The sequence below is a fragment of the Oncorhynchus keta genome, chromosome 20 (assembly GCF_023373465.1).
Source record: "Oncorhynchus keta strain PuntledgeMale-10-30-2019 chromosome 20, Oket_V2, whole genome shotgun sequence".
Classification (NCBI taxonomy): domain Eukaryota; kingdom Metazoa; phylum Chordata; class Actinopteri; order Salmoniformes; family Salmonidae; genus Oncorhynchus; species Oncorhynchus keta.
In genome coordinates, this window is record NC_068440.1 from 7,251,332 (window position 1) to 7,276,074 (window position 24,743).

The following is a 24,743-nucleotide window of genomic DNA, read 5'->3' on the forward strand; positions in this document are numbered from 1 at the left end:
AGTTTACGCCAAGGTTTAGCTAGTAAGAGCAAGATGGAAAGCGAGCAGCAACGTATCTCTACAAGTGTGTTCATGTTTGATTGTTGGGACTGTTGTTCTAGTCTGACAATCGGGGTGGGTGGGATTTTTATTATTATTATTTTTTCTTCCTTCTTTCTAAGTTTATTGTTTCCTTCTTAAAGAGACACACAGGTAACTTTTGAGCTCAAACCAAAGTTGAAACATTTCCTAATTATCTGCATATGATAGATTTCTATTCAGTTACATATTTGAAACCCGACCTATGCTTAATCCACTAAAATATGTCACATTCAACGTAAAAGGTCTTAACAGCCCGATTAAAAGGAAAAGAGTCTATACATATCTTAAGAAATTAAAGGATGACATTGTGTTTTTACAAGAAACACATCTTACAGCCAGTGAACACAAGAAATTGAAGAGGGAATGGGTAGGACAAGTTTTTGCATCCTCTTTGAACTCCAAAGCAAGAGGAACTGCAATTTTGATAAGTAGATACATCCCCTTCTGTGTCAACAACACCATCTCTGATCCCTCTGGCAGGTTTGTTTTGGTGCAGGGGCACATGTTTTCAGAGTCTTGAACCCTATTGAATATTTATGCTCCTAACTTCGATGACCATATGTTTATTCAGAATGTCTTCCTTCAGGTTGCTCAAGCACCACCAGGATGGCTACTGGTTGGAGGAGATTTTAATTTTTGCTTAGATACAGTTCTTGATAGGTCTTCTGAAAAACCCTCACTTCTTACCAAAGCCGGCAAGCTCACCATGTCATTCATGAAAGATCTCAATTTACTAGACATCTGGAGACAGTTGCACCCACAGGATAGGGACTACTATTTTTATTCACACACACAAGACACACACACGCATAGATAACGTTTTACTTTCGACACAACTGTTTCATAGTGTTAGATGTTGAGTATCTCCCCAGATTGCTTAGTGACCATTCTCCTCTGGTATTATCAATCTCCATTCCTACCAAGGTAAAAGAAGCATATAGATGGAGACTAAATTCTACACTTCTAAAGCAACCTGAATTTTGTGCATTCATCAAAGAGCAGATCAATATTTTTACTTTGACAAACAAACCCTCTGCTCCTGACAGCTTCATTCTTTGGGACACATTGAAGGCCTACCTGAGGGGACAGATTATTTCCTATACTAAAGGGCTGAAGAAAAAACACGGTGCGGAACTGTGTGCTCTTGAATCTGAAATCTCCGAGCTAGAGAACCTACCAAAGAGGCCCGACTAAAGATCTATACAGGCTTTTGGTAAATAAAAAACTTAAATATAATATGAACACATATCAAGCTGAGAGGGCCATCACTAAATCAAAACAGCGTTATTATGAGCCTGGAGAGAAAGCTCACAAAGTATTGGCATGGCAACTGAAAGCAGAGGAAAGTAAAGAGGACAATTAATGCCATAGAAACTCTCACTAAAGAGATATCTTTCGACCCTACTGAAATGAATAATACTTTTAAGAATGAAGACTATGAAGACCTCTACACTTCCCAATCAAGCGATGATCTATCAGAGATAGACTCCTTTCTCTCCTCTCTCAACCTCCCATGCCTGTCAGGGGAAGACAGCGAGCGCCTGAGTGAACACTTCTCCGTCCCTGAATTGTTGGAGGCCATTAAATCCTTACCTTCTAATAAATCTCCCGGGGAGGATGGCTTCCCTCCAGAGTTCTATAAAGAATTTAGGGAGCTGTTGGTCCCCTACCTTATGGAGGTACTTAAAAAAGCCAGAGAAGACAACTGCTTTCCAGAGTCCTTCTCTCAAGCAGTGATTACTGTAATCCACAAGAAAGGGAAAAACCTGCTAAAGTGCGCCTCCTATAGACCAATCTCTCTCCTTAACACAGATTGTAAACTGGTCACCAAGATGCTATCTAAGAGACTGGAGTCATGTCTTCCCCTGTTGGTCAACCCAGGTCAGACTGGCTTCATAATTAATAGATTGTCCTCCAATAATCTCAGAAGGTTCTTTGATATAATTCACCTTGCTAACAAAAACGAAATACCTGATGTCGCAGTCTCCCTCGACGCTGAAAAGGCCTTTGATAGGGTTGAATGGCCATACCTCTTTCGCGTCTTGGAAAAGTTCGGTTTAGATACCGTGTTTGTAAATTTGATAAAATCACTACAAATCTCCTAAAGCAAGGATTGCTACCAATGGGATTACTTCCTCCTCTTTCCCTCTTTATAGGGGAAACAGACAAGGTTGCCCAATTAGCCCCCACCTCTTTGCCCTCGCCATCGAACCGTTGGCTGAGGCTATTCGAACGTGCCCTGACATACATGGCTTTGAGGTGGGTACCCATAAATTATCACTCTTTGCGGACAACCTTATCTTATTCCTAACAAACCCAGAACACTCCCTCTCTCACGTGCAGATCCTACTACAGTGTTATAGTTCTTTCTCTGGATATAAGGTCAATCTTGATAAAAGCGAAATCTTACCGTTGTCTGTCTTTGACCATCATACCATCAAGCACAAGTTTCCTTTTAGATGGTCGTCTATGGGCTTCACATATTTGGGCATAATGGTGGATGGTAATCTGAACAACCTCTATAAACTCAATCTGGCCAGTTTGTTGCAAAAGGTGGAAGTTGACCTTTGTAAATGGATGGACTTACCTCTCACTCTACTGGGTAGAATCAATGTAATTAAAATGAATGTCCTGCCCAGGTTTCTATATCTGTTTCAATCTCTCCCTATCCCTGTTCCCGCAGCATTTTCTTCCTCTCTCGACAAGCTGACCAGACTGTTTATCTGGCACGGCAAAACCCCTAGGGTTGGCCTGGATAAACTGACCCTTGATTACAGTCAAGGGGGCTTAAACCTCCCCAATTTTAGAATGTACTACTGGGCTGCACAGTCTAGTTTTCTGGCTCAGAGGTTTGACAATGGTCCCTCTCCCTCATGGTTGAACATTGAAAAGCTTGAGGTAAATGATGACACTGGGGCAGATTTGTTTTACAAATGGGACAGAAAATCTATAAAAACCATCACAGACAACCCTTTAATCATACATTATGTCCTGGCATGGTGCAAACTTCATGAGCTGTTCGGACGAGGGGGATTTCTTTCCCCTAAAACCCCTTTATGGAACATTAGATTGATCCCTATGTTTTTCCAGAATAGTAACATTAGACCATGGTCTGATAAGGGGATCACTCTTCTGGAACATTGTTACGAGGAGGGAGTTCTTATGTCTTTTGATCAGCTGAAACAGAAATACCACTTGCCTAACAGGGACTTCTTTAGCTACCTACAACTACGAAACTTTATTAGGGTGACTCTCAAGGGACAATGGAACCTACCTAAGATGTCACCTATTGAACAACTCTGCCACGCAGACCAACCACTGTTCAAGACCATTTCCTGTGTTTACAATGCTCTTATGTCAGGACTAACACTGCCTGGGCTAGATAAACCCCGACTTAGATGGGAGAGAGATCTGGGTATTGATCTTGATGAGGATCTATGGAGTGACCTATGCAGGGATGGGGTTACATCCACATTGAACTCCAGATACAGACTGATCCAGTTTAATTTCCCCCATCAGCTCTATATCACCCCATCTAGACTGCACAGGTTCAACCCAGATATCTCCTCCCTATGTTTTAGATGTGGCTCAGATGAAGGAACATTCCTCCCTTCCACTTGGCAGTGTTCAAAACTACACGGTTTCTGGCAGGGGGTCTGCGATACCATATCCTCAATTCACGGGGTTGCATTCCCTTTAGACCCGGAGGTCTGTCTACTGGGTAACTTTACTAACACCAATCTTAGGCAAAGCCATACTATAAAGCTAACAGAAATATTGCTAGCGATTGCCAAGAAATGTATTGCCTTGAAATGGAAATTGGATTCCTCCCTGCCAGTTGCAATGTGGCTTTCAGAAGTTAATAGTTGTATCCCTTTGGAGAAAATCACTTACTGCTTGAGGAATAAGTTAAAGACATTTTACAGAATTTGGCAACCTTTTATTGACTATATGGAGAATCTCCCCCCACATCTCATTGATTTAATCTATATATAATCCTCACATAATGTTTCACACGTAATGTATATTATGTAGCCTACGGCAGGTGATTCAAAGTCTCGTTATTTTTTAAAATATTTTTTATATTTTTTATTATTGTACGTTTGTTTATATAACTATAATTATAATTTATTTTTGTTATGTTCGTCTGTCACTTTGTCCTATCGTTGTCTAATATCTTTTCACTTTTGTTTTGAATGTTCTTAATTGGAAAATGCAAAAATAAAATATTTTTAAAAATAAATAAAAATACCTCCATAACTTATGTACTTTCTAACATTGCCAGATAGTAACAACCAGGGAAAGTGGGAAGAGGCATTCCATTGGAGGGAGTCTGGTATGAACAGGAAGGCAGGAAACGCAGGCCTACCCGTTTGCATGCCATACATAGAGACCCAGATATGAGAAGAGGAGGCTCCATGGGTTGTGGGGGAGGGGGAGATAACCGCAACGAAGCCTGCCATCAGGCTCTATTCTGGGCATCGCTGTGTCACTCCTCTGGCCTCTGGATGATGTGGTCTGAACTGAGCTCAGAACAGGCAAACCGAAATAGGCTGAGAGAGGGGGGAAAAAAGTGTGTGTGTGATGGAAAAAGAGTGAGTGAGAGGGAAAGCTTGAGTACATTATTTGGCGATATTGAATAAGCGCGCGCTCGCGTGAAAGAGTTCACAATTGAGTCGTAGCGTGTGTGAACAAAAGGGGAGGGTGTGTGAGGATAATCTCCTAGCAGCTCTATGCCCATCAGTCTTTGGCAGAGGGAAGTTGGAATGAGAGAACATGTAAAGGTTTTTGTCAACACTCCTATTCACTATGCAACCCACATTACTGTCAATATAAAGCCATGACTTTATTTTCTCATCAATCCCCCCGAAATCACTGTTTAGGTCCAGAGGTTAGCTAACCAGCCTATAATTTGACTGAGGTTAATTGATATAATAGGATGATTGATCCTCTATGGAGTTTACTGTAGCTGGGTGGAATGCATCCTGTGCTGTCACCAAAGACGCTGCAGTGTCAACAAATGTACTACTCGCACAAAACAAAAGGCATGACGAGGCAAATTTCTTCCAGACGCTGGCAGACCAAGGCAGCAGACATTTGCTGTTGAGTCCTCCCAGTTCAGACAAATCGATTTCAGTGGAACACTGCCTGAAACAGACAGCTAGCCTGGTTAAATCGGACTCAACGCTGCACTCCCAGGCTACCAGACCGCTTCGGTACAGAGAAGTGTTTCAGGGCGATGGAGAGTGCATCTAACAAATTCAGTACTGAGGAATGACGCTGCACTATACGTGTTGTATAATGAACTCTCCTTTTTCTCTCTCTTGCTCCTTCTTTTCTTCTCCAGATGAGCGAGACCGGGTGCAGAAGAAAACGTTCATGAAATGGGTGAACAAACATCTCATCAAGGTACAGTACAGAATCGCAGCGTCATTTTTTGGTGGGGGGTTATGGCGCAATTGGGCACACACACACGCACACACACATGCAGAGACCGATTGTGACTCAGACCTTCATAGAAAGGAATCAAGTAGAATAGTAGTGCTAGATTATTTGTTAAATTCCACACAGTGCCTCCAGCACTGACTCTGTTTTTGTTACTGTGTGCCTGTGTCTGGCTAACATTCTTCTCATTACTCTGTGGGAGCAGATGCACTGAGTTAATAAGGCTGTTATTATTTTTCTAATATTATGATTAGAGGCAGTAGCAGGCTGAGGTGACCAGGTGATATTACTGCGTCTGTCTGGCATTAAATTAATGTAATAGTTTATGACTGGAAGTAATGGATTTGTCTGTCTCGGCTGTTGTCTGTATGGGGTTGTCGGTCTTGGTGCTGGTTTGTTCCGGACATTCTCTTTCTCTCTTTTCTATGTTTGGGTGCTCTCTCTCTCTCTCTCTCTCTCTCTCTCTCTCTACGACTTATCTAAAGTATTAATAAAAAAATAAAGTCAGTCTGTTAGGGTTGGGTAGTATTCCAATTTTTATATATCGTCATACCGTCCTTCTCTCATCCAGGGATTTACTGTATTACCGGCTTAGTACATAAGGATGCCCCCCCCCAAGAAACTGCAAAAAAGCCCATTGGGCGTCTATCACCAGAATGCTAACACAATTAGAAGTAATAGCGAATTTCCATGGAGGTTGCTAGCTAAATAGGCTATGGAGCGCAAACATGATTTTTTTAAATTGCAAAGACAGACAGTCCAGCTCATTAAATTTTTTACTAGGATTAAATGTCAGGAATTGTGATAAACTGAGTTTAAATGTATTTGGCTAAGGTGTACACACACACCACACACTACACACACCAAACAATCCCAGCATCCCGGAGTCGCCTCTTCACAGTTGACGTTGAGACTGGTGTTTTGCGGGTACTATTTAATGAAGCTTGCCAGTTGAGGACTTGTGAGGTGTCTGTTTCTCAAACTAGATACTCTAATGTACTTGTCCTCTTGCTCAGTTGTGCACTGGGGCCTCCCACTCTTTCTATTCTGGTTTGACAGTTTGCGCTGTTCTGTGAAGGGAGTAGTACACAGCGTTGTACGAGATCTTCAGTTTCTTGGCAATTTCCCGCATGGAATAGCCTTCATTTCTCAGAACAAGAATAGAATAGAGTTTCGGAAGAAAGCTCTTTGTTTCTGGCCATTTTGAGCCTGTAATCGAAAGCACAAATGCTGATGCTCCAGATACTCAACTAGTCTAAAGATGGCCAGTTTTATTGCTTCTTCAATCAGAACAACAGTTTTCAGCTGTGTTAACATAATTGCAAAATGGTTTTCTAATGATCAATTAGCCTTTTAAAATGATAAACTTGGATTAGCTAACAACGTGCCATTGGAACACAGGGTGATGGTTGCTGATAATGAGCCTCTACGCCTATGTAGATATTCCATAAAAAATAATCTGTTTCCAGCTACAATAGTAATTTACAACATTAACAACGTCTACACTGTTTCTGATCAATTTGTTATTTTAATGGACAAAAAATGTGCTTTTTTTTCAAAAACACGGACATTTCTAAGTGACCCCAAACTTTTGAACGGTCGTGTACAACTTACTCAACAAGGACTATCCTGAAGCTATGCGCCATAAGAGGAAAGACCCTTATCCCAGCCATGAAATCTGCGTAGGGACATTGCTTACATCCGCATGACAGGCTAACATCAGATAACATTCATATATTAGCCATTTCTAAGACTCACTTCGACAATTCATTTGGTGATACAGCAAGGAGCAGTACACGGATATAACATCTACAGAAGAGACAGGAATGCTTATGGGGGAGGTGTTGCTATGCATTGGGATAGTGTTCAGACCCCTAAACCTTTTCAACATTTTGTTATGTTACAGTCTTATTCTAAAATTGATTACATAGTTTTTTTTTCTCTCATCAATCTACACACTATACCCCATAATAACAAAGCAACAATTTTGGCAAATGTATCTAAAAGAAACTAAACTGGAAATTAACATTTACATAAGTATTCAGACCCTTTACTCAGTACTTTGTTGAAGTACCTTTGGCAGCGATTACAGCCTTGAGTCTTCTTGAGTATGACGCAACAAGCTTGGCACACCTGTATTTGGGGAGTTTCTCCCTTCTCTGCAGATCCTCTCAAGTTCTGTCGGATGAGGAGCGTCGCTGCACAACCATTTTCAGGTCTCTCCAGAGATGTTCAATTCCTGCTCTGGTTGGGCCACTCCAGGACATTCAGAGACTGGTCCCGAAGCCACTCCTGCATTATCTTGGCTGTGTGCTAAGGGTCGTTGTCCTGTTGGGAGGTGAACTTTCGCCCCAGTTAGGACCTGAGCCCTCTGGACCAGGTTTTCATCATGGATCTCTTTGTACTTTGCTCGATCCTGACTGGTCTCCCAGTCCCTGAAAAACATCCCCACGGCATGATGCTGCCACCACCATGCTTCACCGTAGGGATGGTTTTGGCTTCGTGATGTGCGGTGCTTTGTTTCATCCAGATGTGACACTTGGCATTCAATCCAAAGAGCTCAATCTTGGTTTTATCAGACCCGAGAATCTTGTTTCTCATTGTCTGAGAGTCCTTTAGATGCCTTTTGGCAAACTCTAAGTGGGCTGTCATTTGCCTTTTACTGAGAACTGTCTTCCATGTGGCCATTCTACCATAAAGACCTGATTGGTGGATTGCTGCAGAGATGGTTGTCCTTCTGGAAGGTTCTCCCATCTCCACAGATGAACTCTGGAGCTCTGTCAAAGTGACCATTGGGTTTTTGGTCATCTCCCTGACCAAGGCCCTTCTCCTCCGATTGCTCAGTTTGTCCGGGCAGTGTGCTCTAGGACGAGTCTTGGTGGTTCCAAACTTCTTCCATCTAAGAATGATGGAGGCCACTGTTCTTGGGGACCTTCAATGCTGCAGAAATGTTTTGGTACCCTTCCCCAGATCTGTGCCTTGACACAATCCCGTCTCAGAGCTCTACGGACAATTCCTTCGATCTCATGGCTTGGTTTTTGCTTTGACATGCACTGTCCACTGTGGGACCTTAATATAGACGGGAGGGTGGGTTTTTCCCAATCCTGTCCAATCAATTGAATTTATCACATGTGGACTCCAATCAGGTTGTAGAAACATCTCATGATCAATGGAAACAGGATGTTCCTGAGCACAATAGTCTCACAGCTAAGGCTCTGAATTCTTATGTAAATATTTCAGTTATTTTTTATCCATTTGCAAAAATAATCTTGGTTATTGTGTGAAGATTGAGGAGGAATTAAAAAAAATATATAATCCATTTCACAATACTTCTGTAATGTAACAAAAATGTGGGAAAATATCCAGACTAAAGCGATACGTCTTCAGTCTCTTGTAGTCTCGGATGGAATAGAATGAATCATGCATGTTCCTTTTTCTCTTCCTGTCCTATCAGCCTAGTTCCTCTGTACTGTTGACGTTCCACTCGAGCGCAGGTGTTTACGTAGCACAGAGCTTCATGGCTGTTCAGTAGAGATGCTGACAGACTACAGGTGACGTGACCCAGTCGCTCCACCTGTTCTTGTGTTTGTCTTGGCTCTCTCTGTTAATCACCCGACTGCACCCATGTTTATAATGCAACCAAATCCTCACATCAGCTGACAGACAGGTGGGTGGCTGTGGTCGGGGTGTGTGTCGTCATGTGGTCGGGGTGTGTGTCGTCATGTGGTCGGGGTGTGTGTCGTCATGTGGTCGGGGTGTGTGTCGTCGTGTGGTCGGGGTGTGTGTCGGTGTGTTGTCGTCGGGGTGTGTTGTCGTCGGGTGTGTCGTCGGGGTGTGTTGTCGTCGGGGTGTGTTGTCGTCGGGGTGTGTCGTCGGGGTGTGTCATGTGGTCGGGGTGTGTGTCGTCGTGCGTGTCATGTGGTCGTGGTGCGTGTCATGTGGTCGGGGTGCGTGTCATGTGGTCGGGGTGCGTGTCATGTGGTCGGGGTGCGTGTCATGTGGTCGGTGCGTGTCATGTCGGGGTGCGTGTCATGTGGTCGTGTGGTCGGGTGCGTGTCATGTGGTCCTTCTGTAGCTCAGTTGGTAGAGCATGGCGCTTGTAACGCCAGGGGGTAGTGGGTTCGTCGGGACCACCCATCGTAGAATGTATGCACACATGACTGTAAGTCGCTGGATAAAAGCGTCTAAATGGCATATATTATGGGTGCGTGTCATGTGGTCGGGGTGCGTGTCATGTGGTCGGGGTGCGTGTCGTCATGTGGTCGGGGTGCGTGTCGTCATGTGGTCGGGGTGCGTGTCGTCATGTGGTCGGGGTGCGTGTCATGTGGTCGGGGTGCGTGTCGTCATGTGGTCGGGGTGCGTGTCGTCATGTGGTCGGGGTGCGTGTCGTCATGTGGTCGGGGTGCGTGTCGTCATGTGGTCGGGGTGCGTGTCGTCATGTGGTCGGGGTGCGTGTCGTCATGTGGTCAGGTCGGTGTGTATGGCTGCCTCTGGGAGTGTGTTGTTACAGATCAAACACACATTCATATAAACACTGCCCTGACTGTGAACTGTGGTTTTCAGGACCTGTGTTGACAGCTTGCCAGGAACACAACTAGGGCCTGTTTCCCAAACACAGATTTAACCCAGGACTTGACTATATAAGCTTACTAAATGGAGAATCTCCATTTTAAATGGCTTTTCAAATCAGAACTAGGCTTAATCTGTGTCTGGGGAAACTGGACCAATACCAGACAACTGGCCCTTAGACACACACATACAGTGGACCAATACCAGACAACTGGCCCTTAGACACACACATACAGTGGACCAATACCAGACAACTGGCCCTTAGACACACACATACAGTGGACCAATACCAGACAACTGGCCCTTAGACACACACATACAGTGGACCAATACCAGACAACTGGCCCTTAGACACACACATACAGTGGACCAATACCAGACAACTGACCCTTAGACACACACATACAGTGGACCTATACCAGACAACTGACTCTTAGACACACACATACAGTGGACCAATACCAGACAACTGACTCTTAGACACACACATACAGTGGACCAATACCAGACAACTGACTCTTAGACACACACATACAGTGGACCAATACCAGACAACTGGCCCTTAGACACACACATACAGTGGACCAATACCAGACAACTGGCCCTTAGACACACACATACAGTGGACCAATACCAGACAACTGACTCTTAGACACACACATACAGTGGACCAATACCAGACAACTGACTCTTAGACACACACATACAGTGGACCTATACCAGACAACTGACTCTGAGACACACACATACAGTGGACCTATACCAGACAACTGGCCCTTAGACACACATACAGTGGACCTATACCAGACAACTGACTCTTAGACACACACATACAGTGGACCTATACCAGACAACTGACCCTTAGACACACATACAGTGGACCAATACCAGACAACTGGCCCTTAGACACACACATACAGTGGACCAATACCAGACAAGGCAGGTAGCTGTGGAATTGATTGAATATTGCTTTTTGAATCTGAGAGACAGAGAAATGGTTGCAGTAAATTGAGCGACGATGACCACACCCTCTCTCTCTTTCTCAACTTCTTTCCCTCGCTCCCTCCCTCCCCCTCTCTCTTTCTCAACTTCTTTCACTCCCTCGCTCGCTCCTCTCTTCTCTCGCTCTCTCTTCTCTCGCTCTCTCTTCTCTCTTCTCTCGCTCCTCTCTTCTCTCGCTCTCGCTCCTCTCTTCTCTCGCTCTCGCTCCTCTCTTCTCTCGCTCTCGCTCCTCTCTTCTCTCGCTCCTCTCTTCTCTCTCTCTCTTCTCTCGCTCTCTCTTCTCTCGCTCTCTCTTCTCTCGCTCTCTCTCCTCTCTTCTCTCGCTCTCGCTCCTCTCTTCTCTCGTTCTCGCTCCTCTCTTCTCTCGTTTCCTCTCTTCTCTCGTTCTCGCTCCTCTCTTCTCTCGTTCTCGCTCCTCTCTTCTCTCGTTCTCGCTCCTCTCTTCTCTCTCTCCTCTCTTCTTCGCTCTCGCTCCTCTTCTCTCGCTCTCGCTCCTCTCTTCTCTCGCTCTCGCTCCTCTCTTCTCTCGCTCTCGCTCACTCTTCTCTCTGCTCTCGCTCCTCTCTTCTCTCTGCTCTCGCTCCTCTCTTCTCTCTGCTCTCGCTCCTCTCTTCTCTCTGCTCTCGCTCCTCTCTTCTCTCTGCTCTCGCTCCTCTCTTCTCTCTGCTCTCGCTCCTCTCTTCTCTCTGCTCTCGCTCCTCTCCTCTCGCTCCTCTCTTCTCTCGCTCCTCTCCTCTCACCTCTCTTCTCTCGCTCTCTTCTCTCTTCCTTCTCTTCTCTCGCTCCTTCTCTTCTCTCGCTCCTCTCTTCTCTCGCTCCTCTCTTCTCTCGCTCCTCTCTTCGCTCGCTCGCTGCTCTCTTCTCCTTTCTCTCGCTGCTCTCTTCTCCTTTCTCTCGCTCCTCTCTTCTCCTTTCTCTCGCTCCTCTCTTCTCCTTTCTCTCGCTCCTCTCTTCTCCTTTCTCTCGCTCCTCTCTTCTCCTTTCTCTTAAGCTCGCTCCTCTCTTCTCTCGTTCTCGCTCCTCTCTTCTCTCGTTCTCGCTCCTCTCTTCTCTGGTTCTCGCTCCTCTCTTCTCTCGTTCTCGCTCCTCTCTTCTCTCGCTCTCGCTCCTCTCTTCTCTCGCTCTCGCTCCTCTCTTCTCTCGCTCTCGCTCCTCTCTGCTCTCGCTCCTCTCTTCTCTCGCTCTCGCTCCTCTCTTCTCTCGCTCTCGCTCCTCTCTTCTCTCTGCTCTCGCTCCTCTCTTCTCTCTGCTCTCGCTCCTCTCTGCTCTCGCTCCTCTCTGCTCTCGCTCCTCTCTTCTCTCGCTCCTCTCTTCTCTCGCTCCTCTCTTCTCTCGCTCCTCTCTTCTCTCGCTCCTCTCTTCTCTCGCTCCTTCTCTTCTCTCCTCTCGCTCCTCTCTTCTCTCGCTCCTTCTCTTCTCTCGCTCCTTCTCTTCTCTCGCTCCTCTCTTCTCTCGCTCCTCTCTCGCTCCTCTCTTCTCCTTTCTCTCGCTCGCTCGCTGCTCTCTTCTCCTTTCTCTCGCTCTCTCTCTTCTCCTTTCTCTCGCTCCTCTCTTCTCCTTTCTCTCGCTCCTCTCTTCTCCTTTCTCTCGCTCCTCTCTTCTCCTTTCTCTCGCTCGCTCGCTCCTCTCTTCTCCTTTCGCTCGCTCCTCTCTTCTCCTTTGCTCGCTCCTCTCTTCTCCTTTCGCTCGCTCCTCTCTTCTCCTTTCAACTCGCTCCTCTTCTCTCGCTCTCGCTCCTCTCTTCTCTCGCTCTCGCTCCTCTCTTCTCTCGCTCTCGCTCCTCTCTTCTCTCTGCTCTCGCTCCTCTCTTCTCTCTGCTCTCGCTCCTCTCTTCTCTCTGCTCTCGCTCCTCTCTTCTCTCTGCTCTCGCTCCTCTCTTCTCTCTGCTCTCGCTCCTCTCTTCTCTCTGCTTCGCTCCTCTCTGCTCTCGCTCCTCTCCTCTCGCTCCTCTCTTCTCTCGCTCCTCTCCTCTCTCGCTCCTCTCTCTCGCTCTCTTCTCTCGCTCCTTCTCTTCTCTCGCTCCTCTCTTCTCTCGCTCCTCTCTTCTCTCGCTCCTCTCTTCTCTCGCTCCTCTCTCGCTCGCTCGCTGCTCTCTTCTCCTTTCTCTCGCTGCTCTCTTCTCTTTCTCTCGCTGTCTCTCTTCTCCTTTCTCTCGCTCTCTCTCTTCTCCTTTCTCTCGCTCCTCTCTTCTCCTTTCTCTCGGTCTCTTCTCCTTTCTCTCGCTCCTTTTCTCCTTTCTCTCGCTCCTCTCTTCTCCTTTCTCTCGCTCAGCTCGCTCCTCTCTTCTCTCGTTCTCGCTCCTCTCTTCTCTCGTTCTCGCTCCTCTCTTCTCTCGTTCTCTTCCTCTCTTCTCTCGTTCTCGCTCCTCTCTTCTCTCGCTCTCGCTCCTCTCTTCTCTCGCTCTCGCTCCTCTCTGCTCTCGCTCCTCTCTTCTCTCGCTCTCGCTCCTCTCTTCTCTCGCTCTGCTCCTCTCTTCTCTCTGCTCTCGCTCCTCTCTTCTCTCTGCTCTCGCTCCTCTCTGCTCTCGCTCCTCTCTTCTCTCGCTCCTCTCTTCTCTCGCTCCTCTCTTCTCTCGCTCCTCTCTTCTCTCGCTCCTCTCTTCTCTCGCTCCTCTCTTCTCTCGCTCCTCTCTTCTCTCGCTCCTCTCTTCTCTCGCTCCTCTCTTCTCTCGCTCCTTCTCTTCTCTCGCTCCTCTCTTCTCTCGCTCCTCTCTCGCTCCTCTCTTCTCCTTTCTCTCGCTCGCTCGCTGCTCTCTTCTCCTTTCTCTCGCTCCTCTCTTCTCCTTTCTCTCGCTCCTCTCTTCTCCTTTCTCTCGCTCCTCTCTTCTCTCGCTCTCGCTCCTCTCTTCTCTCGCTCTCGCTCCTCTCTTCTCTCGCTCTCGCTCCTCTCTTCTCTCGCTCTCGCTCCTCTCTTCTCTCGCTCCTCTCTTCTCCTTTCTCTCGCTCGCTCGCTCCTCTCTTCTCCTTTCTCTCGCTCGCTCCTCTCTTCTCCTTTCTCTCGCTCGCTCGCTCCCCTCATGATACACTATATTCCAAAAGTATGTGGACACCTGCTCGTTGAACATCTATTCCAAAATGTGGTGATGTAACTTATCAGTAACGGGTGTTGCAGATATAGCCCAATCCACATACTTCTGTGTATATATACAGTGTATCTGTTATTAAGACTAAATTGCACATCCCCTCTTTTTCATCACACCCTTAGGCCGCGCTTCAACACAGATGGATGGAGGGTGTGAGAGAGGGAGAGCGTGAGAGAGAGAAAGGGAGAGACTGAAAGAAAGCAGAGGGAGAGAATAAAGGAGAGAGCAGGGCAACAGAAGGATGTGAATAACGTTTCCAGATGGCTTCTTATCTCGTTTTTTGTAACCTTAAGTGGGATTGGACTATTGAGATGCACCCAGGGGGAGAGCTGACCATTGAACAACAGAACAGAGTTTTGGATTCTGAGATTAAAAGGCACAATCCGCCCTCTGCTGGAGGAATGTGGAATTTACGCTGTTGCAGTTCAGGGTTGAAATGCAGTGAAATGTTGACTTGTTTTAAAAAAAAAATTACAACTTGTGCAGTTTGCTGCACTGCGTTGTGTAATGCGATGTCACACAGTGGTCGTCAAACATATTTGTGTTGTGAATGTGATCTGTGACGGTTTAAGATCATTCTGGGTGGTGAGGATCAGTCTTGGCCTACCATGACTCTAGCCATAGCACAAGAGGACTCCAGTTTAAATCAAACACTTCACCCCAGCCAATAGAATTTAAGTCCGGTCAGTACACATACACTCCTCAGCCTCAAGCCCCTCCCCTTCAGCTGTCAATCACTCCAAGGTAACTAAACAGCACTGTGGGAGTGTAATCCCCCAGGTCTGTGATAGGGCTGCGTTGACCTGCACCATCGTTTCACACGGAGGACTCCTGTCCTCTTTTAAAGACTTACTTTTGTTTCTCTCAGTTTAGTTTTCTCCTAATAATATCTCCTAATAACGTTCTTCGGTTATCCGTCACTCAACGCAGACCAAGGATAATAGAACACAAGCAAGAGTGTCTACGTCTCCTCGTAATGAGTCGCTAGTTCATCTGTCTTCCAGAAACCAAAGCCTATCCAAATGTTATATTGCACTCAACTGCCTTCTTCACTCAGCTTTTTATCTGTACTCCTCATGTTTATGCATCTCCCTGTCATCCTCATTTCCTCTCTGTGTGTCTCTCTCCGGTTAGATGTACGTTTAATGCAATTGCGTGGAGGTTGTGGTGGTTCGTGAAGAGTTTATTGGGGGGGTTAAATGGATGTCTCAAAAGTAAGACAAAAAGTCTCTCTCTGCCTTAGGTTAAACCACAAGTCATGGTTAGTAATTAGCATCTCCTCTCTAAATGTCCAGCCTCTTCTCTCTCTCTCTCTCTCTCTCTCTCTGTCTCTCTCTCTGTCTCTCTCTCTGTCTCTCTCTCTGTCTCTGTCTCTCTGTCTCTGTCCTTTTTTAAATTTAAATTCCTGGTTCTTAGCACTGAGCTACAGTTTTTAGCCTAGACATTGGGAGTCCATCAGCAAGGTCTGAAAAGATGGCCCATTTTCACACAAAAGGTGATGAAATAGGCCTGCCAAAGCTGCGGAGTCGCCGTGCCAACGGTTGTCCCCAGACACCCTGGGCCAAGACGTCACATGGGGTCACAGCCGGAGCACGTGTTTTGTTGTCCTGGAAACTAGGGTCCCTAGCGGCATTGCTTATGGCAACAGTAATTTGTATACACTGGGATGATATGAACAGGATGAGTACGTAATTAACTCTCCTCTCTTTCGCTCTATTCTCTGCCTCTCTCTCTTTCTCTCTGCCTCTCTCTCTCTCTCTCTCTCTGCCTCTTTCTCTTCCTCTCCATCAGGTGAGGAAGCACATCACAGACCTGTACGAGGACCTGAGAGATGGACACAACTTGATCTCCCTCCTGGAGGTCCTCTCTGGAGTCACCCTGGTAAGACACACACAAACTCATCAAGACGCACCCAGTCACACCTTCAAACCTTGACGACCATCAGTCATGCCCTGAGACACACCCTGAGACGCACCCTGAGACGCACACTGCAGACACCCTGAGACGCACACCCTCCAGACACCCTGAGACGCACACCCTCCAGACACACTGAGACGCACACCCTCCAGACACACTGAGACGCACCCTCCAGACACACTGAGACGCACCCTCCAGACACACTGAGACGCACACCCTCCAGACACACTGAGACGCACCCTCCAGACACACTGAGACGCACCCTCCAGACACACTGAGACGCACCCTCCAGACACACTGAGACGCACCCTCCAGACACCCTCATGTTGAGAAAGACATCCTCAGAGCAGATCTTTAAGTGAACTTGGGTATATTGACACATATCGTTCTCTAATAATGTCAATATTACATTGAGGGACATGCATGTGTCCCTATCTGAACTTTGACTGAAGGCCAATGAGCCCTGGTCAGTGCTAGTGTAGTATGTAGGATGCCATTTCAGATGCAGATAAAGACTTGCTTGGAGCGCATGATGACTTATTGTAACTCAGTGACAGGCGGGTGTATTAACATGATGACTTATTGTAACTCAGTGACAGGCAGGTGTATTAACATGATGACTTATTGTAACTCAGTGACAGGCGGGTGTATTAACATGATGACTTATTGTAACTCAGTGACAGGCGGGTGTATTAACATGATGACTCATTGTAACTCAGTGACAGGCAGGTGTATTAACATGATGACTCATTGTAACTCAGTGACAGGCAGGTGTATTAACATGATGACTCATTGTAACTCAGTGACAGATGGGTGTATTAACATGATGACTTATTGTAACTCAGTGACAGGCAGGTGTATTAACATGATGACTTATTGTAACTCAGTGACAGGCAGGTGTATTAACATGATGACTCATTGTAACTCAGTGACAGGCGGGTGTATTAACATGATGACTTATTGTAACTCAGTGACAGATGGGTGTATTAACATGATGACTCATTGTAACTCAGTGACAGGCGGGTGTATTAACATGATGACTTATTGTAACTCAGTGACAGGCGGGTGTATTAACATGATGACTTATTGTAACTCAGTGACAGGCAGGTGTATTAACATGATGACTTATTGTAACTCAGTGACAGACGGGTGTATTAACATGATGACTTATTGTAACTCCGTGACAGATGGGTGTATTAACATGATGACTCATTGTAACTCGGTGACAGACGGGTGTATTAACATGATGACTCATTGTAACTCAGTGACAGGCGGGTGTATTAACATGATGACTCATTGTAACTCAGTGACAGGCAGGTGTATTAACATGATGACTCATTGTAACTCAGTGACAGGCGGGTGTATTAACATGATGACTTATTGTAACTCAGTGACAGGCGGGTGTATTAACATGATGACTTATTGTAACTCAGTGACAGACGGGTGTATTAACATGATGACTCATTGTAACTCAGTGACAGGCGGGTGTATTAACATGATGACTCATTGTAACTCAGTGACAGGCAGGTGTATTAACATGATGACTCATTGTAACTCAGTGACAGGCGGGTGTATTAACATGATGACTCATTGTAACTCAGTGACAGGCGGGTGTATTAACATGATGACTCATTGTAACTCAGTGACAGGCGGGTGTATTAACATGATGACTCATTGTAACTCAGTGACAGGCGGGTGTATTAACATGATGACTCATTGTAACTCAGTGACAGGCGGGTGTATTAACATGATGACTCATTGTAACTCAGTGACAGGCGGGTGTATTAACATGATGACTCATTGTAACTCAGTGACAGGCGGGTGTATTAACATGATGACTCATTGTAACTCAGTGACAGGCAGGTGTATTAACATGATGACTTATTGTAACTCAGTGACAGGCAGGTGTATTAACATGATGACTTATTGTAACTCAGTGACAGACGGGTGTATTAACATGAAAAGACTGACTGGTCCGCCTACTGACTCCTTTTACTGTTTGTGAGACGTATTCACCTCACATTTCAATCACTGAGTGTGTTACCGTGAGGGGGGAAGAGTGCGTTAATGTGAGGGGGGAGAGAGTGCGTTAATGTGAGGGGGGAGAGAGTGCGTTACTGTGAGGGGGGAGAGAGTGCGTTACTGTGAGGGGGAGAGAGTGCGTTACTGTGAGGGGGGAGAGAGTGCGTTACTGTGAGGGGGAGAGAGTGCGTTACTGTGAGGGGGGGGGAGTGCGTTACTGTGAGGGGGAGAGAGAGGGAGAGTGCGTTACTGTGAGGGGGAGAGAGTGCGTTACTGTGAGGGGGGAGAGAGTGCGTTACTGTGAGGGGAGAGTGCGCGTTACTGTGAGGGGGAGAGTGCGCGTTACTGTGAGGGGGGGAGTGCGTTACTGTGAGGGGAGAGAGTGCGTTACTGTGAGGGGAGAGAGTGCGTTACTGTGAGGGGAGAGTGCGTTACTGTGAGGGGGGAGTGCGTTACTGTGAGGGGGAAGAGTGCGTTACTGTGAGGGGGGAGTGCGTTACTGTGAGGGGGGTGTGGTTACTGTGAGGGGGGAGAGTGCGTTACTGTGAGGGGGGGAGAGTGCGTTACTGTGAGGGGGAGAGTGCGTTACTGTGAGGGGGAGAGTTAGTGCGTTACTGTGAGGGGGAGAGTGCGTTACTGTGAGGGGGAAGAGAGTGCGTTTCTTTGAGGGGGAGAGTTACTGTGAGGGGGAGAGTGTTACTGTGAGGGGGAGAGTGTTACTGTGAGGGGGAGAGTGTTACTGTGAGGGGGAGAGTTTACTGTGAGGGGGAGAGAGTTACTGTGAGGGGGGGAGAGTGTTACTGTGAGGGGGGAGAGTTTCTGTGAGGGGGGGAGCGTTTCTGTGAGGGGGAGAGTGCGTTACTGTGAGGGGGGGTGCCTTGCTGAGAGGGGGGAGAGTGTGTTTCTTTGAGGGGGAGAGTGTGTTTCTTTGAGGGGGGAGAGTGTGCTACTGTGAGGGGAGAGAGTGAGTTACTGTGAAGGGGAGAGAGTGCGTTACTGTGAAGGGGGAGAGGCGCGTTACTGTGAAGGGGAGAGAGCGTTTCTGTGAGGGGGGAGTGTTTCTGTGAGGGGGGTGTGTTACTGTGAGGGGGAGGGAGAGTGTTTACTGTGAGGGGGGAGTTACTGTGAGGGGAGAGTGTGTTACTGTTAGGGGGAGAGTGCGTAACTGTGAGGGGGGAGAGTGTTACTGAGGGTTGCAGAGTGTGTTGAGGGGGAGAGAGTGTTGAGGGGGTAGAGAGTGTGTTACTGTAAGGGGGAGAGTGTTACTGTGAGGGGGAGAGAGTGTTACTGTGAGGGGGAGAGAGTGTGTTACTGTGAGGGGGGGGAGAGTGTGTTACTTGAGGGGGGGGTTTCTGTGAGAGAGTGTGTTACTGTGAGGGGGGAGAGTTACTGTGAGGGGGGAGAGAGTTACTGTGAGGGGGGAGAGTGTTACTGTGAGGAGGGTGTTACTGTGAGGAGTGTTACTGTGGGGGGAGAGAGTGTTACTGTGAGGGGGTTACTGAGAGTGTTACTGTGAGGGGGGAGTGTGTTACTGTGAGGGGGAGAGTGTTACTGTGAGGGGGGAGAGAGTGTTACTGTGAGGGGGGAGAGTGTTACTGTGAGGGGGGGGTGTGTGTTACTGTGAGGGGGGAGAGTGTGTTACTGTGAGGGGGGAGAGTGTTACTGTGAGGGGGAGAGTGTTACTGTGAGGGGGGAGAGAGTGTTACTGTGAGGGGGAGAGTGTTACTGTGAGGGGGGAAGAGTGTTACTGTGAGGGGGGGAGGGTGTGTTACTGTGGGGGGGGGAGAGTGTGTTACTGTGAGGGGGTGTTCCTGTGAGATTGCACTTTACAATTATTATAATAATGTAAAAAAAAGCATTTTTTTTTTAAAGCTGGCCTGTTAGCGGGTTACTTTTTGATTTGGCTTTCCTATTGCCCCAGCTGCACTTGTCATTTCCTCCTCCTCTACCTCTTTCCTTTGGAACATCACCTCATCCCTCTACACATTTCTTTCATCCTTCTCTCGCTCTCCTCATCCCCCCCACCCCTCCGGATGGTAGCAGCTCAAGGGCGTGTCCTCGCTGAGGAGGGTGTGTATGTCCCGAGCCCCCCCGCTCATCTTACTCGGGGGGGAGGAGGAGGAGGACGGAGCTCAGGGAGTATGTTTGACCCCCAACCCTCACGCTGATCCTCACCCCACAGACTGTGTTTTCAGACTGCATGCGAGTGGAGTGGTGTGGTGTTATGGATAGGCATCCCAAGACACACATTGACACACACATTTACACACACTTTCCTCAACGTTTTCCCATTCAACCACACACATTCTCAGTCACCGTTGCTTGACGTATGTGCAACCATTACACACATGTCACGAAAATGATAATCAGACAAAATCTTAAGGTTAAGTAGCATTTCTACAGTGAGCATCTTCTCCCTGACCCTTCCCTTACCTCTCTTGCTCTGCATGGAGTTGTTGGTTTGGCCTGAGTGCTCCTTATAGCTCTGCTAAAGTGCTGCTTCAGTACTGCCACTGTTGACTGCAGTATACCTAACCCAGCCCAGCACAGTGTGACACACACACTCCTGCATCTTGTATTTCTAGCAGCTTTGCTGTGTGTGTTGTCAGACTGTGTGTGTGTCTGTGTGCCAGCCAGCCAGCCAGCCAAGGATTGTGTGTGTTCGAGAGAGCAGGCAGTGATAAAGTGTGTGTGTTTTGAGGAAGTATTAGACTGTTTAAACCAGCATGGTTTGCAGATGTACATGTTCTGGTTGGCAGAATGTTTTTCCCGGGTTGTTTCCTGCTCTGCTGTGAGGATGGGTGTTGGTGTGTGTTTGACAACAGTTGAAGACAGCGCCCTCTAGGATAATGCCATGTCATTACAGCGGCCTGTGCATAGTTTTCCCCGCTCACTGCACTTTGAATTGGGAAGGACACTCACCACTTGTATCTCTATCACTGGTCAGAATTGTGACTGTGAGAATATCTACATAAAAAATATAAAAAATCCTTTAACTTTTCTTTTCTGTTTTTCAGCCCAGGGAAAAGGGTCGCATGCGATTTCACCGGCTCCAGAATGTCCAAATTGCCCTGGACTTTCTCAAACAGAGACAGGTACAACTGACACACACACACACACACACACACACACACACACACACACACACACACACACACACACACACACACACACACACACACACACACACGCGCCACTCTCAACCCACTCAATATCTCAACAGGTACTCATGCTCAGAAATACATATTGACCTGAACGAAGCCAAATTCAACCTGCCTTTGGGGGGGGAAAAATAAAATACAATTTGGTTTATTTGACCATTAAAAAAAAACAAACGCAAAAAAAACATACAAAGCACATCCATAAATAAAATCATTGAGGTGGTCTCTCTCTCTCTCTCTTTCTTTGTATCTCTCTCTTTCTCTCTTTCTTTGTATCTCTCTCTTTCTCTCTCTTTCTTTGTATCTCTCTTTCTCTCTCTTTCTTTGTATCTCTCTTTCTCTCTCTTTCTTTGTATCTCTCTCTCTCTTTCTTTCTTTGTATCTCTCTCTCTCTCTCTCTTTCTTTGTATCTCTCTCTTTCTCTCTCTTTCTTTGTATCTCTCTCTTTCTCTCTCTTTCTTTGTATCTCTCTCTTTCTCTCTCTTTCTTTGTATCTCTCTTTCTCTCTCTTTCTTTGTATCTCTCTCTCTCTCTCTTTCTTTGTATCTCTCTCTTTCTCTCTTTCTTTGTATCTCTCTCTTTCTCTCTCTTTCTTTGTATCTCTCTCTTTCTCTCTCTTTCTTTGTATCTCTCTCTTTCTCTCTCTTTCTTTGTATCTCTCTCTTTCTCTCTCTTTCTTTGTATCTCTCTCTTTGTATCTCTCTCTTTCTCTCTCTTTCTTTGTATCTCTCTCTCTCTCTCTTTCTTTGTATCTCTCTCTTTCTCTCTTTCTTTGTATCTCTCTCTCTCTCTCTTTTTCTTTGTATCTCTCTCTCTCTCTCTCTTTCTTTGTATCTCTCTCTCTCTCTCTCTCTTTCTTTGTATCTCTCTCTCTTTCTCTCTCTTTCTTTGTATCTCTCTCTCTTTCTCTCTCTTTCTTTGTATCTCTCTCTCTCTTTTTCTTTGTATCTCTCTCTTTCTCTCTTTTCTTTGTATCTCTCTCTCTCTCTTTCTTTGTATCTCTCTCTCTCTCTCTCTCTTTCTTTGTATCTCTCTCTCTCTCTCTCTTTCTTTGTATCTCTCTCTTTCTCTCTCTCTCTCTCCTCCCTTTCTCTCTCTCTCCTCCCTTTCTCTCTCTCTCCTCCCTCTTTCTTTCTCTCTCCTCTCTCTCCTCCCCCTCTTTCTCTCTCTCCTCTCGCTCGTGCTCTCGCTCTCTCTCTTGTCCCAATGTGTCAGCGCTGCATGACTGGGACTCCCAGATGACCACAGTCACACCTCAAGCATCTCCAACCAATGCTGCACCTCTGTCTTAGACACCGGCTCTTACTAAACATGGGCTCCATCTCGGTAGCCTTCAGTGGCTCTTATGCTTTCAGTGGCTCTTATTGCTCTTATGTGCACTGATGTGAGAAAGACAGTCGGAATATGAAGGCTAGTCACACCCTTTAGTATTCAACGTTTACAATAGAGAACAGGAAGTGATGTGGTGACTGGTTAATAACGTGGAGCACATGGGTACCCAACTCCAGTCCCCTTACAGCTTTCTATTCCATGTCAAAGCTTTAATTAGTTTACCACGAGGCCAGGTGTTTAATCCTCCCGTTCTACATGTTCCAGGTCAAACTGGTGAACATCCGGAACGATGACATCACAGACGGCAACCCCAAGCTGACACTGGGCCTCATCTGGACCATCATCCTGCACTTCCAGGTCTGTGCTGCTCTATGTCTTCTAGCTCTATGTCGAGGTTGGCCACCCTGCTCTATACGTTGTGCTAAGATGTGTGTGTGTGTGTGTGTGTGTGTGTGTGTGTTCACGGCACGATGACCACTTCCTGCTGGCCTCTGGCCAGGTCCACCTCACGACAGAGGTCTCTAATCTCAAGGGTCTTTTCCTGGTTAAATACATTTTTAAAGAAACAACACCATCTCCAAATCAAATGTTATTTGTCACGTGCGCCGAATACAACAGGTGTAGACGTTACAGTGAAATGCCGAATACAACAGGTGTAGACGTTACAGTGAAATGCCGAATACAACAGGTGTAGACGTTACAGTGAAATGCTGAATACAACAGGTGTAGACGTTACAGTGAAATGCTGAATACAACAGGTGTAGACGTTACAGTGAAATGCTGAATACAACAGGTGTAGACGTTACAGTGAAATGTTGAATACAACAGGTGTAGACGTTACAGTGAAATGCTGAATACAACAGGTGTAGACGTTACAGTGAAATGCTGAATACAACAGGTGTAGACGTTACAGTGAAATGTTGAATACAACAGGTGTAGACGTTACAGTGAAATGCCGAATACAACAGGTGTAGACGTTACAGTGAAATGCCGAATACAACAGGTGTAGACGTTACAGTGAAATGCTGAATACAACAGGTGTAGACGTTACAGTGAAATGTTGAATACAACAGGTGTAGACGTTACAGTGAAATGTTGAATACAACAGGTGTAGACGTTACAGTGAAATGCTGAATACAACAGGTGTAGACGTTACAGTGAAATGTTGAATACAACAGGTGTAGACGTTACAGTGAAATGTTGAATACAACAGGTGTAGACGTTACAGTGAAATGCTGAATACAACAGGTGTAGACGTTACAGTGAAATGTTGAATACAACAGGTGTAGACGTTACAGTGAAATGCCGAATACAACAGGTGTAGACGTTACAGTGAAATGTTGAATACAACAGGTGTAGACGTTACAGTGAAATGCTGAATACAACAGGTGTAGACGTTACAGTGAAATGTTGAATACAACAGGTGTAGACGTTACAGTGAAATGCTGAATACAACAGGTGTAGACGTTACAGTGAAATGTTGAATACAACAGGTGTAGACGTTACAGTGAAATGTTGAATACAACAGGTGTAGACGTTACAGTGAAATGTTGAATACAACAGGTGTAGACGTTACAGTGAAATGTTGAATACAACAGGCGACGGTTTCAAATTGGATCTGTCTTGGCAGGAAAATCGATTTACGACTCGCCGGCCTCATGGCAGTCAAGATAGCGGTTCAGATAAAATCATCCGTCTAATTACCTTGAGTACTTGTAGAAGTCCTGTGGGGGGGGTGGCTACTGGGCTTTACACTAGTTTCTTCTACGTATTATAGTGTGTGTGAAGGTGAAGGTCTAGCATGCTACTCTTCTTCGTTTTGTTTGTTTCTAGTTGACTGAGTGAGCGTGGGGGACAGAGGGTTCATATTCTTTTTCTTTGTCCTCTGTCAATAACTTTCTTTGTCCTCTGTCAATAACTTTCTCTGTCCTCCTTTATCAATGTTTTACAAGTAAAAACATTTTTCTATGTTGTGGCTCATCTCTGTTGGTTTGCGAGTCTGGTATGGAACCAAATACATACCACTTTATTAACAGCACTTTTGTCAAATATAGTTTACACTTTTGCAAATTGGGATACTTGCTGTCACCTCATGACATTTGTTAGTGAGGCTGCTCTCTGTCCATATGGGC

General features: G+C 46.2%; 1 protein-coding gene and 1 long non-coding RNA gene across 5 annotated transcripts in view; both read left to right on the forward strand.

The window, feature by feature from the left end:
* Positions 1–23,136, forward strand: part of LOC118398939 (microtubule-actin cross-linking factor 1-like) — a 132,172-nt gene extending 109,036 nt beyond the window's left edge. The window contains exons 3-8 of the mRNA XM_052471832.1: positions 5,429–5,490; positions 15,971–16,060; positions 20,159–20,257; positions 21,136–21,213; positions 22,876–23,005; positions 23,111–23,136. Coding sequence (XP_052327792.1) covers positions 5,429–5,490; positions 15,971–16,060; positions 20,159–20,257; positions 21,136–21,213; positions 22,876–23,005; positions 23,111–23,136 — 485 coding nt within the window. The remainder of the gene's footprint in view (positions 1–5,428; positions 5,491–15,970; positions 16,061–20,158; positions 20,258–21,135; positions 21,214–22,875; positions 23,006–23,110) is intronic.
* Positions 23,137–23,342: 206 nt separating this feature from the next.
* Positions 23,343–24,207, forward strand: LOC127909838 (uncharacterized). Of its 4 annotated transcripts, XR_008072491.1 has the most exons (6): positions 23,393–23,474; positions 23,545–23,579; positions 23,650–23,719; positions 23,755–23,894; positions 23,930–23,999; positions 24,035–24,207. It is a non-coding gene; the product is annotated as an uncharacterized LOC127909838 (long non-coding RNA). The 4 variants fall into 4 exon arrangements; XR_008072490.1 differs by lacking the exon at positions 23,545–23,579 and having other exon boundaries at positions 23,343–23,439; positions 23,755–24,166; XR_008072488.1 differs by lacking the exon at positions 23,545–23,579 and having other exon boundaries at positions 23,365–23,544; positions 23,755–24,166.
* The last annotated feature ends 536 nt before the right edge of the window (positions 24,208–24,743 follow it).